The sequence below is a fragment of the Nylanderia fulva genome, unplaced genomic scaffold (assembly GCF_048542155.1).
Source record: "Nylanderia fulva isolate GAGA-0341 unplaced genomic scaffold, ASM4854215v1 Scaffold22, whole genome shotgun sequence".
NCBI classification, from domain to species: domain Eukaryota; kingdom Metazoa; phylum Arthropoda; class Insecta; order Hymenoptera; family Formicidae; genus Nylanderia; species Nylanderia fulva.
This window is the reverse complement of record NW_028190285.1, coordinates 1,607,629-1,623,545: the sequence shown is the minus strand read 5'-3', so window position 1 is coordinate 1,623,545 and position 15,917 is coordinate 1,607,629. Positions and strand designations below refer to the sequence as shown.

The window sequence follows — 15,917 nt, the reverse complement described above, 5'->3', positions numbered from 1 at the left end:
AGTTCACCGCGCATCTATAATATTTTTCTATCAACGAGCCATTTCTTATATATTGGCTCGTTAAAACGCGATTGGTTGATGCGGTGGATTCAAATGCGAAGCGAACTCTGCTAATGCATCGCGAATAATTTTTGCACCAGGAGAACGGCCAAGCGGTCGGCAATCGATTGACGGACCTGCAGAGGCAGAGCGAGGCCGAGAGGAAGACGATAACGACCGTCGAGGTGCATCAGTCAGTTTGTCCACCTGCACCTCCGCCGCCGCTTCCTTACAAATGGCCAGCAGGTTTGACGACTTCTCTCGCAGCATCGTTAGAATAATAACTGGCCGCGGCATTCGCTCGACTGCTAGCTTGAAGAGCATTCTCTAACATCGCTATTAATCCTATATACGTTCAGAGATATAGACCTTGAAAGATATTTCTCTCTACGCAATTATTACCTTACATGAATAAATATAAAAATTTCTGCCATTTTCTCTAACATTATTTTAAACTATTTTTTATTTTATTTTTTTATTAATAAATGCAACTGCATATATTTAATTTAATATACACCATAAAAATTTAATTTTTAATTTTAAGAGGAATATGTTTTTCTAATGTCTTGTGCATGACAACCACCGTTATTATATTATTTACCGTTACAGAGACGAAACCGATGAACGCTATGGGCATGCAAATGGGCAGTACCATGTCGATGGGCAGTACCGGTTCGACAGAAACTGAATCGAGCCTCGAGTCGTCTTGCAGCAAAGACTCCGCGTCGACATCGTCCTCCCTATCGACATCGTCGTCTTGTGAACCAGCATCAACTGTTTCTTACGGATCGGCAACCGGTGGGTCCAGCAGCGTCATCAGCAAAACTACAGAGACATCGACGACCGCATACGCGACGCCACGCAAGGATGTCGCCAGGACGTCGCCGATCGCCAGCACTGATCTGAGCACTGCCATCGCACAAGAATTGCAGAGGCGAGCGCAGCAGGTATGCAGATAGATCGACGTTGTTAAGGAAAAAGATTTTTAATACTTTTTTTTAATTCTATGTTAATTCCGAAATAAGCGAACAAAACTCGCGAAATTGCAAATTAAAAGACGCGAAATTTGCATAGCACAAGTGGTTATAATTCTAATAGGAGGAAGAAGTGGACGATTAAGAAATCGAAAAGTCACTTTGATTAAATCTAAAGTCAGGTCTGATCGAAGATTAAGTTCTTGTAATTTATTTCTATTATGTGTGTGTGTATGTGTTATCGCATATTATATGTCATATTAACGATGGTCCATGTCTTTCTCTTTTCGAATGTCTTTATAATTTTTCAATCTGTTCTTTGATGTTTTACATTGATATCTGTGATCGATTTGCTTATCTATATCATATCTTTTATGTCATTTCTTTTTATGGTTATCGCGATAATAAATATTAACATTATCAATGATTTAAAGCGCTTTACTGACATAACATGCCATAAAAAGTTTAATCTTTTGCTGCCAATCAACACTTAGATTATCTTCCATTTTTATATTTTTTTCAACAACTGTACATTTTTTTTTAATTTTCTACGTCAGATATGTTGTTAAAACTGTCTAGAACTTAAATTATGTTCTATAAAGCATCATATTATATTTATTACTTGTACTTTATCTCGTGATTGATTATTCGCATTTCGCTTATTGTGGGTCATTCGTCATTGTCACGCATTATGTTATTATTTTCTTTTTTTTTTTGTAGAGGATGAACAATGCCGCTAAAGCAGAAGTGTCACAAGAAAAAACGGACATCCGCAAACCTCAGAATGTGGAATCTCTAAGGTCGCAGGAACAAAAAGTGACACACGATAAAGTCAGTTGCATATAATTTTGCACGTGTATAATAAGTGTCTAATTATTCAAGAGTTAATTTTTGTTATGGAATTTTATAATATGTCTATAATTTACGAAAATTGCTCAAATTCTTAATTAAAATTTTATATGATAAAAGTATAATATTAAAAATATTTTTTGCAACTTGCAAATCTACAAAAAATTACGAAAAACCACGCGATCTTATGCGAATTAATAATAGAATACAAATTTGCATGTAAATTCATTCAGCGCATATATAAATATATTTGAATTCATACTTATTCCGGTTACATTCACCAGATAGTCATCATTAAAAATGCTTTGCAATAAAATTAACGCTTTACTCGTTTTGCAGCTGATGGAGGAATTTAAACGTGCACACCAAAAGATGTTCAACTCTGCTCAGCAAAAGGCGCAATCCTTGGATCAAGTTCCTGAGAAGGTAAGAAAAGCTAATTGGCAAATAAGCTGAATATTATTATTAAAATTACATAAATTATATTTCAAAATATATGAAAAAGAGAGAAGCAGAGCGAGAGAGTTAAATGTCTCCAATATTCTGTCAAAATTTTAAAATATATTGCAAATAAAGAATAATTTTTTATTAGACTTTCTGAAAATAAAATTCGTGAATTTACTTGCCGATTTCGCTTCGCGGAAACTGAAATATATGTGTTAACTTTCATGCGATAACAATAGTCCACCTGACGTCAGTCTGGTATACTGTTTCAGTGATAAGCGTATCTTTGAAACCAATTAGTAACATGTTATGCGTTGTAAAGACGATCAGCACATCGATAAATTTCTTGTTTTACCGTTAACACGCACAGAATTTTTAATTCATCAAATTAATAAATTCGGTTGAAACGATGTAGATTATGAATTCCAAAGAATCAAGCTAATATAAGAATTTTGATAAACAGAGAAACTAAAATGCATAAAATCATAAGTAATGCCGGTCGCAATGACTTTTAGAAAAAAAATAATTATAATTAACAAAACAATTAAAACGGATTGTATTAAATGATATAACAGAGAAGAATTAATTTTCTTTAATAAGACGCCAAAAAATAAATCGCAATTGTGTCTTGGATTAATGTTTTTTTTTCTTTGAAGAATTTTTCGAAGCATAGCTAACAGGAGGCTCGAATGTAGCGCGCTTTTTAATTACACAACCGTATACAAGGATACACTGGTGCAAACAGATAAGAACACGAAATTATGAAGATCCCGGAACATCGTCAGTGTGGCGTGCAGATTACATAGTGGTGTGTGTGCGTAATGCTGACGCACCGTCACATTCACCTGTTGTATACCTGTGTTAGGCACACATTGGTCGTGACGCTCGGTTGTATTGTTGAAACGACGAGAGATAGCGAGTAGTTTGCATTTTTAAAGTCACGTATATACGACGTTTCGTTTCAGTTCTTGTATAACCGCGCGACAGAGAGAATATATACTCGAGAGTGAATTAAAGACTAATTGCGGAAGCGACGTATTAGTAAATTAGCTATTAATTATTCAAACGTGTGTGCGTGGATCGTATTACTTTTAATATATTTTATACGATATGTCTGTGAAAGTTATCATTGATAATAATGCTGATAAGATAATAATAAAATTAGTGAGGAATTAATGATTAATTGTTCAGAGACGATATTAAAATTATTCGAAGTGCCTTCGAATTATTAACAGAACTCTATATTTATAAATTAAATTTCGCGAACAATGAAAATACGTTTCTCATTTAAAAGAGAGAAAAATGAAAGCTGGAGATAAATCTAGATAAAATGTACATTTTTAAAGTGATCTCGTTATCACAGAGATAAATCACTGTCTCCTCATTTCTGCTGTCAAGTGACGACTTGCTGTTTTACAAAAGCCAGGGGACTGATTAGTGGCTTGTCGCCGCCTCTTATCGTCCATTAATCGTCGTTATCGAAGCACTTAGATTTATTCGCTACAATCGGTAGCCGCGAGATTGCGACTTCAAAATGCATTCGTTATGCTTAAGAGAGTGATATATGCAACGTGATATGCAACGCGACGCGAGTCTCGTGTGTGTGCCACATTTTTCTTTTTCTTTTCCTTCGCTTGGATAGTTTCCTACGAATTGCGGCAAACGTGCAAAATAATAGGGGTCTTACATAAGAGCATCTCAACGTAACGCACGTTACTCTCGCCGCGTGTTTCTCAGTCAGTAGCTCATCGTCGCGTCGTGTCGTGCGATCGGCGGCCTGCGAAATACCGCAAAACGCGAGGTCACCGTGCAATCGTAATTAGAGGAAAATAAGGCCTCATGCGCGCAAAATGCCGTAACGAAAAACGGAGGATGTTCGTCGAGGCACGAACCTCGTCGTGAAAGAGACTTCTCTATTGTCACATTTCTGCCTTAGGAAAGTCGAAAGAATTAAAGGAAAAGTTTCTTCTTTTTAATTTAATTGAAACTGCAACACATAAAATTATTTGAAAATATATATATTATCAGGATATACATATATATATCAAAGATTTTTACGTCAGTAATATTTTACGTATGCAGTTTAGCAGAAGATAATATTGTATAATGATCGTACGTCAGAAATAAGCACGAAAGTAAAAGGAAGTAGACGATTAATTACGAAACAATTCACGGAAAAAACGTGAAGAATGAAATACATAACATATTAAATTATTTATATAGCTATAGTATTATATGTAATTAAAAATATAGTTGAAGAGTTCACGAATATGGATAAGAAAATCTCGAAGACGAATAATATAACAGACACAATGAGAAAAAAACAAGCGTTGGTCACAATCACGCCTTACAATGTTAGTAAACATGTATAAATTATTTTAATTTAAGATCTTGGCAAAATCAATTTATCACTACATCGAATGTAATATTTAATAATCTCATAACAATATATATTAAAAATATTTTTTTAAATTTCAAATTCTGTTTTAAAATATCAACATATCTTAATTTATAATTTTCACGTTAATAAATTATCTGTAGTTTTAATTTTGAATTTTATTTTTGTCAAATATTAATTTTTAAATATAATTCCAACTTGCTTGACTCATAAATTTATTCTAATAACAAATCGCATTTTGTTATATTTTCAGGAACAAGAAAAAAGGATGCTGAATGAGACCTCGACAACGATGACAGCAACAACAGCGATGACAACGACGACGACGACAACGACAACGATGAGTCCTGCAATGCCTCCTCCGGCACCTCCACTTCCGCTTCCTTCGAAAAATCGAAACAACGATGACTTGGTGGAGATGCAAAGTATCGAATCGTTCAAACTGAAGGAGACACCTAACACAGTGCCGAAGCCACCGCCGACATACTTTCCGGTGACGAACCCCGCCTTGAACGGAAGTCCACGCCATATTGGTACCGGAAGCAAGGTCCCCAAGGATGCTGCGACGAGTCCCGTCGCGGAATTCGCCAAGACATCGCTTACATCGGTTTCGCCGACCAACGGCGCACAGGTCTCGAAATCTGTTACTGGCAGCAAAGTGGCTGTCAGGATAGGAGCGTACGAGGGTGAAACAAAACAGCCATCCAGATTGGAATTCTTGCCACAACAGCCAAATCGCGACTGTAGAAACGGCGACGAGGCGGCCAACAGTCCTGTCGTGTCCAGGTTGCAGAACGAGCTCGCCGCGACCCTGCAGAGGTCAAACCTCAGAAAAAAGACTGAAGCAGTAAGCGATATAAATAATAAATAAAATTACTTTATCAAATAATTTTTAATGATCTTCTTATTCTTATCTTTTTATTGCCTAAAATGTATGTGTTTGAAAGCCTATACAGTTATTTAATCGCATATTTGATCACGTACTCTCTTATAATTAGAAAGACGAGATAATGAATGTAAATTTATTTCAGGAAAATCAGTCGCCCGTAAAGACTATTTCCGAAAATGCGGCGACGTCCAGTAACGGTACAACGAATTCTGAGCCGAACAAGCTTCTCCAGAGCAATGTCGAAAAGCTCGCGTCTGCTCTCAGCAACAAAGTCACCATCAGAGTGAATCCGGAGAACAGTAGTCGATAAAAGTGTAATTGAGTCGAGAAAATGTAGGAACAATCTTTGTATGTATCTTCGTAAATTTTGTACATTTTTGCACGTTTCGACGCTAACCATTTATTATAAGTAAAACGGCGCTCCCTCTATTAGTGAGGTTCTTTTACACACAGGTACGTGTTTTTTATATCTTATTTATTATCGTATTATACACCGAGTAAATGGAATGAAGGAGCTAATTCTTATTAATCGACGAGGTTTTACGACCAGTATTTACCACGTAGTCCCTTATCTTTGAATGTAATCTATTACGATCGCGACTCTATGTACGAATATTAACAGAAAATTCAACGAGATGTTGAATTTTTAAATAAAAACGACGATATACTTAATCTTGTTTACCGACTTAACTATATGTATAACGTTTAACTATAACTACGTTAATTCAGCGACTTTAAAATTTTCATAGTCATAAACATAACTGTCACCCTTTATACAACGAAATTTTGCGAGAAGTTGTCCAGGAATAATGCGAGTCTTTTTTTGACATTTCGGTCGAGAAGACGTTAATCCAGCTCGGTTAAGCTCTGACAAGTAGACAATCTTTGAACGCTTTAAAAATCATGTGGTCGTGAGAAATGTCATAGATGATCCGTACAACGCGATATTATTTTTTTCCTCGCCGCGGGAGAGAAGTCATCCATGAACGCGTCACGTGAAATGAGATTACCACGTCGTAACGCACGTCCGCAAAATAACAGAATACGTAAGCTGTTGTTATCAGAGTACTGCGAATTCTCCGAGACGATCCTGGTTGAGTCGCCGTTTGCGGAAACCACGAGAAATGGACGTGGGCTACGGCAAGTCGCCCTCGGCCTCACGCCGACCAAACTGATCGTCGCCGCCGATGTTCTCCAGACTAATCCCGGTTTCATTTGCCCATCCAATATCGACGTCAGTATCGAGAGTTTTGAACTCGTGTCCGTATATCCTCTAGAGTATGTTACACTCAGTGTGTTCAGGAGAAGACACCGTAGGACATTAAAGGCAAGGTATTACTTTTCGTTAGATCGAATAGACGTATAAAAAAAAACTCACGTTTCCCTCCTTTTATCAACATTGAGAAATAAATTGAAAAATTAATTTATTCTAATAATTAGATTAATTATATTTATATAATAATTAACTTTTTATTTAAAATTTATTTATGAATAAAAAGTTTATAAATATTTATAAAACGATATAATATTGATAAAATTATATTAATATAAATATATAATATTTATATATGATCACAGTACCATTAAAATATAATATAAAAATTACAATTATATATAAAAAAAACTTTAAATTATTTTATAAAAGCAAAAGAATAAAAGAAAGGAAGCATTATATTATATTAAATTATAAAACAAATCAACAAATTAGATTATAATCTAAAAATGACAAACAAAAATCTTTCTCGTTTTCTTAGGAAAATGAATTATCTTTAGATTTTCATTATCTTCAGATTCATTGATGGCCGAGCTAATTATTATGAGCTCGGTGGCGTGCGGCGTAGAATGTTTTGGAGGATCTGGTGCGAGCAGATACGAAAATTATTAGTGGATAAGATGGATGGTAGTTCGTTATCCGAAACAACAGTAGCGAGTTCCTCGAGTAGTAGCACATTATATTTAGTATCATCCAAGATTGAAGTTAAGAATAATCGTGATGCGAAGAAACCAGCATTCAGGTGCCAATTAGTATATTTTTTATCTCATTATCGACATTTATAAAGAAATATTTACTTAATTCAAATTAATTTTCAATTTACTTAATTCAAATTTATTTATTCAAATTAATGATCACATTAATTATAAATTACTTCCTATCAATATGATTAATCGTATATAAGTTTACATAAAAAAATATTAAAAAAAAAACAGAATATGGACTCGTTATGGAGGCGCTGGTGATTTCGTTGCTCCCACATGGACAGACAAGGACTTGTATCTTGGCCCATCTTTCAATGAATTACTAAATGGTCATTACACGCCTGTTCCGGTGAGATTCGCCGGAGCCAGCTTGCAAGATCTTATGTACGAGCTAGAAGATCATACTCCGTGTTACGTTACCTGCAAGAAATCTTGTCAAAGTTGGCCGTGTCAAATAAAGTTTGATAGTCAGGCAAAATCGCGACGTTCCGGAGGACTATGTAATGTCATTTTTACAAGAAATCGCAGTGCTCATCATCACGATTGCACTCCAAGTTGCAAAAGTACATCTTGCAACATCTGCCAATTAGATGACAGCGTTGGCATTAATGTTTCCGGAAAGTACAGCCGATGTTATGGTTAGAGCAGTTGGATTTATATAAAATTCGTAAATCTTTTTATCTATTTAAATATATTTTAGAAAAAAAATCTCAGAATTTCATAAAATAAAATAACATAAAGACTTCAAAAAAGCATAAATAAAAAAAGTTAACTCTAACATGCTTTTATATTAAAAAAAAATCAATTTAATAAAATAAGCAAATAATGCAAATATTTAAAAAAAAACAATATATCAATGATTAAATAAAATATTTAGAGTGTAAAAATATACTCTCCGAGGAAGAGTTCATAGAACACGTAGAAAAAAAGTACGAAAAATACCGACAACATAGAAAAGGATCGTCTTTGGCCTCGAAAATATCACGTTTCGGTTTCGGTATACCGGAGAAATGCAATTCCGAATTGATTCTGGGTCCTTATCGCGGTGATTCAGGTTACGTCGACGTCTCTGAGATCCCGCATCGTTTCGTCGACCCTCGCAAATTAATCGAAAGTGGCGTGACAATCTGGGAGGATCACAGATCCTTCAAGAGTCAGAAACACCCCAGAAGATATGCCTTCTCTTCAGCAGCGCATTTCTTCCACGCGCTGGGACCGTGGTCGGTTCAACCTGGTGAACGCGAATCCGTGCAAACTCTCAGATCGCCGAGTGCGGTCAACATCCGCAAACAACCATCGGACCCGGAACTCAGACTTCCGGTCTCACGTCGTCAATTGACAGCCAGTGTTTCTTGCACCGCTTTAACGTCCGGAAGTTCCAGTACCGTTGGTACCGTTACTAGAGGACGAGTGATTCTCTTCTGGACACCGGAATATTGGTACAGACCTCAGGCAGCTGCGACTGCTTACAAGTAATAAAAAAAAGCATCTTGTAAATATGTAATTTTTATACTATAGTATATCTGGAATGATTTAAATAATAAAAACTTGAATTTATTAAATAATTTCTGACATAATATATAGAGAGCTAAGGCATCATTTGGCATCTCTTCGAGATTTTCGATGCGGAAAAGAGAAGCAAATGAAAAGGAAGCTCTTCTGCAGACGGAAGAGTCAGATATCGGCAGGCGAGAGCGGCAATTCCGAAACTACAATTATGGGAAAATCCAGCAGTCTATTAGAACGCGTGCTTTTCATCAATGGTACGCGTAAACAGAATAAGAAGCAGGTTGAAAATGCGGACAAAGGCACGGCGCAATTGCGGAAATTGTTGAAGATGAATCTCCGTATCACTGTGTGGGACTTGGACAGCACAACTCTAGCCGCGCAACTGACGATGATCGATCGCGATCTCTTCATTCGCATTCCCGCAACTGAGATCGAGGTGCTGATCCATCAGAGATCCTCGCGCAACGCGCCGAATATAGGCGCCTGGATCGCTTTCAGTCACCGAATTGCTTGTTTGACGGTCAGCGAAATCCTCGCCATCAAGCAGCTGGACATGAGAACCAGGATCATGGCGAGATTCATCAACGCAGCCGACAAGTGTTTTACCTTCGGCAATTTTCAGTCCTGCCGATCTATCCTGGCCGGTCTGCAGGCTCCGCCAATTTACAGACTTCGTAGAAGTTGGTCTTACTTGAGGACTCATCACGCCAACAGGTAGCCATTCATTAATTTTAGACACGATAATTAATTTACAATTACATGATATTACTTTCGAGTGGACCTTTTTCGTGAATAGATTCTTCTTGAATTATATTAATTATATTTTTCGATTTTCTGTTAATAATTTTTTTTATGAAAACAAGAAATAATAACGTTTCTCTAATAAAATTTCACATATTTGAGATATGAGACAATGGAGAAGCTGTCCAAGATTTATAGAAGTCCGCGTTGTTCAAAGTATCAAAAAACTTGGACTGCAGCAAAACGCAGTCCACCCTGCATGCCATATGTCGGTCATTTGCTGATCAAAGTTCTGGAATTAAATGGCTGGAGGGAGATTCAAACAAATTCTGCATCTTCTACAAGAAAACAATTAACCGTGCAAACTGGGACTTTAGAATCTATTAACAATAATTTCAATAATATTCGCTCCGGAGATAGACAGGACATAATACGATCCGAGCGAGATGGATTTTCGTGTTTAGCCAAACGTATTTTCGTGGCAACGCTTGCCAGGATAAAATTCACGAAACGTCGGAATACCACCAACGAGATGACGAACGATGTCTGGACATGTAGACAACGATATCTGGCGCGCAAGTTTTTTTATCGTTGGCGTACTTTCACGTTGGAATCGAAAATACTCTCGGAGAACGATAGAAGATCCAAGAACGTGGATTTGAAGAGGCAGCACGTTCTCACCATGGCAATTTGGTTGACGGACTGTCAAAGATTTGCGCAGAGCTACAGTTTTCTAATGAACTCATTCGCGTGCGAATATCTTTTGAAAGCGCGTTACAGAGAGGATCGCGAAAACTTTTTTATCAGCCTCAAGTTGGAACCACCGAAGACAACTTGAACGATATGTGTTGGAAGATTTGATCAAGACTTTATTGATGGCAATTGGTATGTAACTTTATCATATATGTTAGCCACGATTGTTTTTATTTCGAGCGCGACAAAGCATAAGAAATACATTAGCTAATAGCGTCGATTATTTATCTAGTTACAAATATATATTTTTTAATGAATTTTGAATCATACAGTATTTTATTTGCATACGATTTATTCAGAAGTACTTTTATCTCAAGAAATATCGTATCTACACAATCTTTGTATGATTATTATTGCTATAACATTTTAATAAAAATATGTCTTTGGATATTGCTTCTTGTTGATATTAATTAATTGATAATTAATTATATATTTTATTCGCTTTATATACATATATTTTATTATTTGGAAAAAAAGTGGATTAAGATGATCTCTTTAAATCGTTTTATTCCGAACATAGTGTATACAATTGTTACTTTACATATGTTATATGTATATGTATATATATCTCTCTATTATAAATTCTTCAGTCATAAACTTAAAATAGAGTGTACCATGATGGGCGGAAGAGTGAATCTTTGAACTGAAAGATAGAGGTATCAGTATCGAATCCTGACTAGATAACGTAGAATAACGTAGTTTTCCGTGTATATACAATAATGATATACATATGTATGTTATCGATTAAAAAAAATAAAGAGCAACGTAATATATATACACATAGAACAAGGGCAAACAGTCTTTTTCTGGCACGAAATCAAACGTAATCCTTCGACTATATCGCAATCGCAAAATCTTTCTTCAATTTTGGAAATATATAAATTTTTCTTTTTTAGATGTAGATAATATAACTTGCAATTCCAAAGAGAGTTGCGCTTCTGAATAATGATCTCTCGACGAAAAAATTTCTTTACATATATAGAACAAATATATATATATGTATATATCAACATTCATAGATCACAATTACACTTGCGCAATGTTTCGCACGATTTTTGCTTCTCGATAGAAGAAGTAGAGCGGCGTGTCCTGCTCTCGCATTCCACGAGAATAGACGTAAAAGCAGAGTTTTACCGGTGCATAATAGGACTTTGCACGACTTTGACACTAATACGAAATGCATTCCCAAATGCATCGCGGCGAAACGCAGTCGCATCGTCGAATCAGCGCGAGTACGTCGCTACTTTTTAAGGATAAGAGGTCTCTCTACGGTATATTAGAATAAAATTTCACGGAGTATCAAAATAATTATTCATGCTAATATATATCGAAGTTCTCTTCTACAAATTGATCGCAGTAATTCAGAGAGGAATCCTTCATTTTGAACATTAATGTCATCAACCCTTAATTAAATCGCATCTCTTCTTTATATATATATATATATCTAATAAATGTGTAAATTTATAAGTATATAATCTTTCTTTTTTTCTTTTGCAGCAATAAAATTTTACCAGAAAAATTTGTCCATTGCTATCAAAATTTAGAAGACCGTATTAAAATTCAAGAAGACTACTAGATTTTAATTTAACGAAACGCGTTTGATTAAGGGTCAATTCTTTCCTTCGAGTTTTCACGACGTCCTTAAGCCTATCATTGATTCGTGTCGGATATATCGATCCATCTGACGATCTCCTGGAACTGTCAGTCGAATAAAAAGGAGCAGAAGCGAAACGCTCTCTCTCTCTCTCTCTCTCTCTCAGGCCGCTTGAAAGAGCAGCCGGCATCATCTCGCACGGCGGCTGTCCCGTTTAAATCACATGCCGCCGGGTTTCGGAAGATTCGTGTCGTAGGCTCTAATCACGTCCGTCTGGGTTACCGAACCGCCTTCCTCTTGGGAGAACGCAAAACCATCTGCATCGCGCAGCATGCGCAATAACAAAGGTCGCAATTCATTAATCTCTGCCGTAAAAATGTGCATTAAAATCGGGCATGCAAGATATCAGAAGATTGTGAAGCCGCGTCTAGAAATGTCCATTCGATTCTCTCTTTTCTTCCTTCAGTAATTTAAGCAAACTTTAAAGAATTCGAAGATTTTCCAAAATTTGTATAAAAAGAACACCGCAAATACTTAGGATTTTGGCCGTTTCTTTTTCATATGTTGTAACTTATGACTTGCTGAACAAAAGATGTAATAACTTTGAGCTTATTACATTTTTTGTTCAGCAGGTCATAAGTTACAACATGTGAGAAAATCATTTGATTTTACTGGGATTCAATTTCATCTAGGATTTTATATAGAATTCAAAAATTAGTTATATAAAATTGAATCTTGGAAAGATCAGCTGGGTCCTTTGAACATTCGAAATTTTAAAACTGTTTAAATTAAAAATTATTTAATATTTAAATCTATTGGTCCATCACTAGACGCGTCAAACAGTTGAAAATTGAAAAAATTCGAAACTGCTTTAATATATTTATCAATTTTTCAATAAAGCGCTATTTATATAGCAAAAACGAAATATATTCTCTAATTTCAATCATTCTACTAATGAAAATTGTAGCAATATTATATATATGCATGTAAAAGTGTTCCAGAAGTACCGCATTTTCTTTATATATATATATATATATATATATATATTTATAAATACTGAACAATCTAAATTCAAGAATAGAATAAGAAGAGAAGTGCGCGACTTCCAGAACGTTTGGCATCATATATGCATCTCTCGCGATTGCCAAAAAAAAAAAAAAAAGAAAAAATAATTTTCAACTATAAGGTACCACGGTGCAGGTGCGAAAAATGTGCATTTAATTATCAGAGTTTGTCGCGTTTTCTCTCTCGAAAAGTATGTTCGATATTTTAGGACGGCACTCGTCAATCAAATAAAGCTTACGGACGGACGAGAAACGGAAAGCCGTGAGAAATCAAGCGCGTGCTCAAGTGTGGAATAAAGTACAAGAAATACAGAAAATACGAATAGAAAATCGTGATAAAATTTCACCTAGTAAGAAAGAAGATCGCGGATGAGAAGTTATTAGAGTTTATAGGGAAGAGTATATACGATCGAAAGATATTAAGAGAATTAGAACCGTAATTAGATATTTCCCCGGGGTATGTGAAGTGTCTGCGAAAAAGACAACTTACGTGATAGCTCCACCTCGACATTGACTCTGGAGGCGGCGTTCGAGCGCCTGGTGAAAACACTTTTAACGTTTTTCAGCAGCCTCGCCGTTTCCGTCAATCTGCAAAGCCGTGCATTCAGCAATGATTTATGGATTCTCGGCTTCGGCCGGAGAAAACCACCCTCTCCCGTCCACATATTACATATGGACAAACGACGAACTAGAACTCTTTTTTTATTTCTGTCCCCTTCTCTATGTCTTTACCTTTCTATAATCTTGCCCTCGAAATTCTCGACCGATAATTAATTTTCATTTAATTTCAACGCGAATTTCGCGTAATAATTTCTTTCACACCGAGACGTCGATTACATATGTATGTGATCAGTAAGTGCGGTGCAATGACATGCAATTATAATATAAATAAGAGAACAAAGTAAAAATTGAACGTGAAAAGTGTCTGTGAGGTTTACTCGCGAGGATCATTAATCCTCGTGATATTCTTTTCGAAGTGATTAATGAAATTGAATTAAAACATGCATACGTTATTGAGAAGCTGGTCATACAATTTTGGCGAATACGTGTGTGTCTATGTGTGTGCGAGCAAAAAAGTTATATTTACTGCGCGCTTATTCCGTTTTAGAGAATCGTCTTAATGAGCTACATTGGGACTTGGTGAGGAATTGGCGTGACTGGCATTTTAGATCGCTGTGCTGTGCTCGGCTTTTACCTAGCGGAACATCGAACGATCATGCGTTCCATGTTAATCGGCGATGTGTTCTCGCTTGTTCTCGATAGAGAGTGTGAAGAAAAATATAAGTGGGAGATGCACTGAGATGTATTATTACTATACTACTGGGAGGGGTACTTACACCTCGCGAGATCGGCGATGGCATGCACAGGCCTGCACGGGATACCACGGAAGAGAACATACCAAAAAGAGATCGTATTAACGATCGGCAAATTTTACAGTACAGTGAAGACATTAGTTTAATACACAGCGATATATACTAATTTCTATAAAAGCGCTGTTATTTGGGGAATATGATTTACGGGGTTTATCTTATAATGCTCCATGATTCTCTCAGTCTTTGCGTCTTTATCATGAATGGAGAGGTCTGAATGTAACAAAATTAATTTAGCTCAATCGAAATATTTTTGTGCACGTATGTATACAGAGTTTAAAAAAAATACGAGGACTGATTTGCTACCTAATTAAAATTAAACTAACATATGTATTGTATGCAAATAAGGCGGTGGAAATTAATTGTTCTTAAATAATAAATATATGTAAAGAAAACAATTTTTTAATTTGAAATAACAGAGGCACGATATCCTGTTAATAACAATTAATGATAAGAATAAAAATAATAATAAAAAAATATGTCAGACATATACAGTGGAACCTGTCGTGTATCATGTTATAGTGCATTATTTCTTATTTATAAAGTAATGTAAACAATTGACCAAAAACGAAAAAGAAATTACGCAAGAGGTTCTACTGTATACAATAAACAAGCATTATATATAGTATATTTAAAATGAATATTGTGAATTAAGCAATTATAAAATTATAAATTAATTACATTAATCTGCACTTTTTGAATATCATAATAAATATAAAAAATGTGACAAATTATATAATTAAATATAAATACATAAATAATAAATCCTCTTTTCTGAAACCAAAAATATAAATATTTTATAATAAATGTACAGAAATGCGCTCGACGAATAATTCACAGGATACATGCACAAGGATATCGTTGAATATCACAAGTTATCGCGCGTTAATGTATCATGTTATACTCGAGAGGAATGTGTATAGGGAAGAATAGTAATCGCATAAAATTGAAACGCTTACTAGATTGGACTCTTTAGGAATGTACGAAGTGGACGGATTATTCAGAAATATGGAGTATTGAGGATGATGCATGCTGGGAACGGTGCGTAAACCACGAGCCACGTGCTACAAACGAAAACACTCTCAGCCTATTGCGCCTTCGTGAACGGATCAAGGTCCAATATCGATTTAACCATCGCGTCGTTGGCCTCGACCTCCTGTTTATAATTCATATTTATCGATTCAATTAGGAAACAACGTTATTAATAAGCGTTATGAAACGTTTTGTCTTTTAATTTGCACCCCGATAAATGATTAATATGTAAATAAGCACACGCGAACAATGCTGTTATTTGAGGAAAATTGTAATAATTTAGA

The 15,917-nt window shown here is 35.6% G+C and overlaps 3 protein-coding genes across 15 annotated transcripts in view; 2 read left to right on the top strand and 1 right to left on the bottom strand.

Moving 5' to 3' along the window:
* Positions 1–6,265, top strand: part of LOC114932642 (uncharacterized) — a 34,400-nt gene extending 28,135 nt beyond the window's left edge. For both annotated transcript variants that reach the window (XM_029304938.2, XM_029304939.2), the window contains exons 9-14: positions 141–285; positions 649–986; positions 1,734–1,844; positions 2,202–2,288; positions 4,958–5,551; positions 5,736–6,265. In XM_029304938.2, coding sequence (XP_029160771.2) covers positions 141–285; positions 649–986; positions 1,734–1,844; positions 2,202–2,288; positions 4,958–5,551; positions 5,736–5,903 — 1,443 coding nt within the window. In that variant the 3' untranslated portion in view covers positions 5,904–6,265. The remainder of the gene's footprint in view (positions 1–140; positions 286–648; positions 987–1,733; positions 1,845–2,201; positions 2,289–4,957; positions 5,552–5,735) is intronic.
* Positions 6,266–6,522: 257 nt separating this feature from the next.
* Positions 6,523–10,799, top strand: LOC114932800 (uncharacterized). The gene is made up of 6 exons (XM_085482920.1): positions 6,523–6,925; positions 7,384–7,608; positions 7,802–8,208; positions 8,448–9,042; positions 9,155–9,793; positions 9,983–10,799. The coding sequence occupies exons 1-6, from the start codon at positions 6,576–6,578 to the stop codon at positions 10,656–10,658; spliced, it is 2,892 nt and encodes a 963-aa protein (XP_085339046.1). The 5' UTR covers positions 6,523–6,575; the 3' UTR covers positions 10,659–10,799.
* A 263-nt stretch (positions 10,800–11,062) lies between these two features.
* Positions 11,063–15,917, bottom strand: part of LOC114932798 (ATPase phospholipid transporting 8A1) — a 28,089-nt gene continuing 23,234 nt past the window's right edge. For 8 of the 12 annotated variants that reach the window (XM_085482912.1, XM_085482913.1, XM_085482916.1 and 5 more), the window contains exons 21-22: positions 13,722–13,819; positions 11,063–12,532 (exon numbers count right to left, since the gene is read on the bottom strand). In XM_085482912.1, coding sequence (XP_085339038.1) covers positions 12,387–12,532; positions 13,722–13,819 — 244 coding nt within the window. In that variant the 3' untranslated portion in view covers positions 11,063–12,386. Of the gene's footprint in view, positions 12,533–13,721; positions 13,820–14,568; positions 14,601–14,987; positions 15,758–15,917 lie in introns of those variants that run through there. The other 4 variants (XM_029305193.2, XM_029305191.2, XM_029305194.2 and 1 more) reach the window with 4 other exon arrangements.

Bases quoted from the DNA above. Each gene is read 5' to 3' on its own strand.
- LOC114932800 (XM_085482920.1), top strand. From the start codon at position 6,576: ATGAACGCGTCACGTGAAATGAGATTACCACGTCGTAACGCACGTCCG. The intron at 7,609-7,801 runs GTGCCAATTAGT...AAAAAAAAACAG, and splicing joins GCGAAGAAACCAGCATTCAG to AATATGGACTCGTTATGGAG. The intron at 9,794-9,982 runs GTAGCCATTCAT...CACATATTTGAG, and splicing joins AGGACTCATCACGCCAACAG to ATATGAGACAATGGAGAAGC.